We start from the raw sequence: 407 nt of genomic DNA, 5'->3' as shown, positions 1-407 counted from the left end.
CCAAAGCACCCCCCCCCTTCCATTGCCACCACGACCAAGGGGCAGTCAAACATCCCCATCCCCTGTGCAGCTCGTGCATGGGGGGATCCGTATCGTTCTTCTCCCCCCCCGCCCCAACCTCACCCCGGGGTGTCCCCATAGCGGGGGCGCAGAGCTGTCCTCACCCTGGGGGCAGCAGAGAAGACGGCCTGAGGAAGAGGAGGGGGGGGGCTGAGCTTGTGCTGCAGGACGCTGGCCGACACGATCTGCGCGGAGGACATGGAAGCCATGCTCTGCAGAGCCTTATCCTTCGAGACCTGGTCCTGGGGGGGAGGGACAGGGAGGGAGACGGAGGTTACGTTGGCAGAATCACACACACACACACACACACAAACCCACCGACACACACCACACCCCAGCCTCCACAA

At 64.1% G+C, this 407-nt stretch overlaps 1 protein-coding gene across 1 annotated transcript in view; it reads right to left on the bottom strand.

The window, feature by feature from the left end:
* The window catches only part of TEAD3 (TEA domain family member 3), a 31,525-nt gene that overhangs the window by 2,789 nt on the left and 28,329 nt on the right, over positions 1 to 407 (bottom strand). Inside the window, exon 7 of the mRNA XM_009889289.1 lies at positions 124 to 302. Coding sequence (XP_009887591.1) covers positions 124 to 302 — 179 coding nt within the window. The remainder of the gene's footprint in view (positions 1 to 123; positions 303 to 407) is intronic.

This window comes from Charadrius vociferus, unplaced genomic scaffold (genome assembly GCF_000708025.1).
Source record: "Charadrius vociferus isolate BGI_N301 unplaced genomic scaffold, ASM70802v2 scaffold1511, whole genome shotgun sequence".
Classification (NCBI taxonomy): Eukaryota; Metazoa; Chordata; class Aves; order Charadriiformes; family Charadriidae; genus Charadrius; species Charadrius vociferus.
The sequence above is the reverse complement of the archived record's forward strand: the minus strand, read 5'-3'. Positions and strand labels throughout refer to the sequence as shown.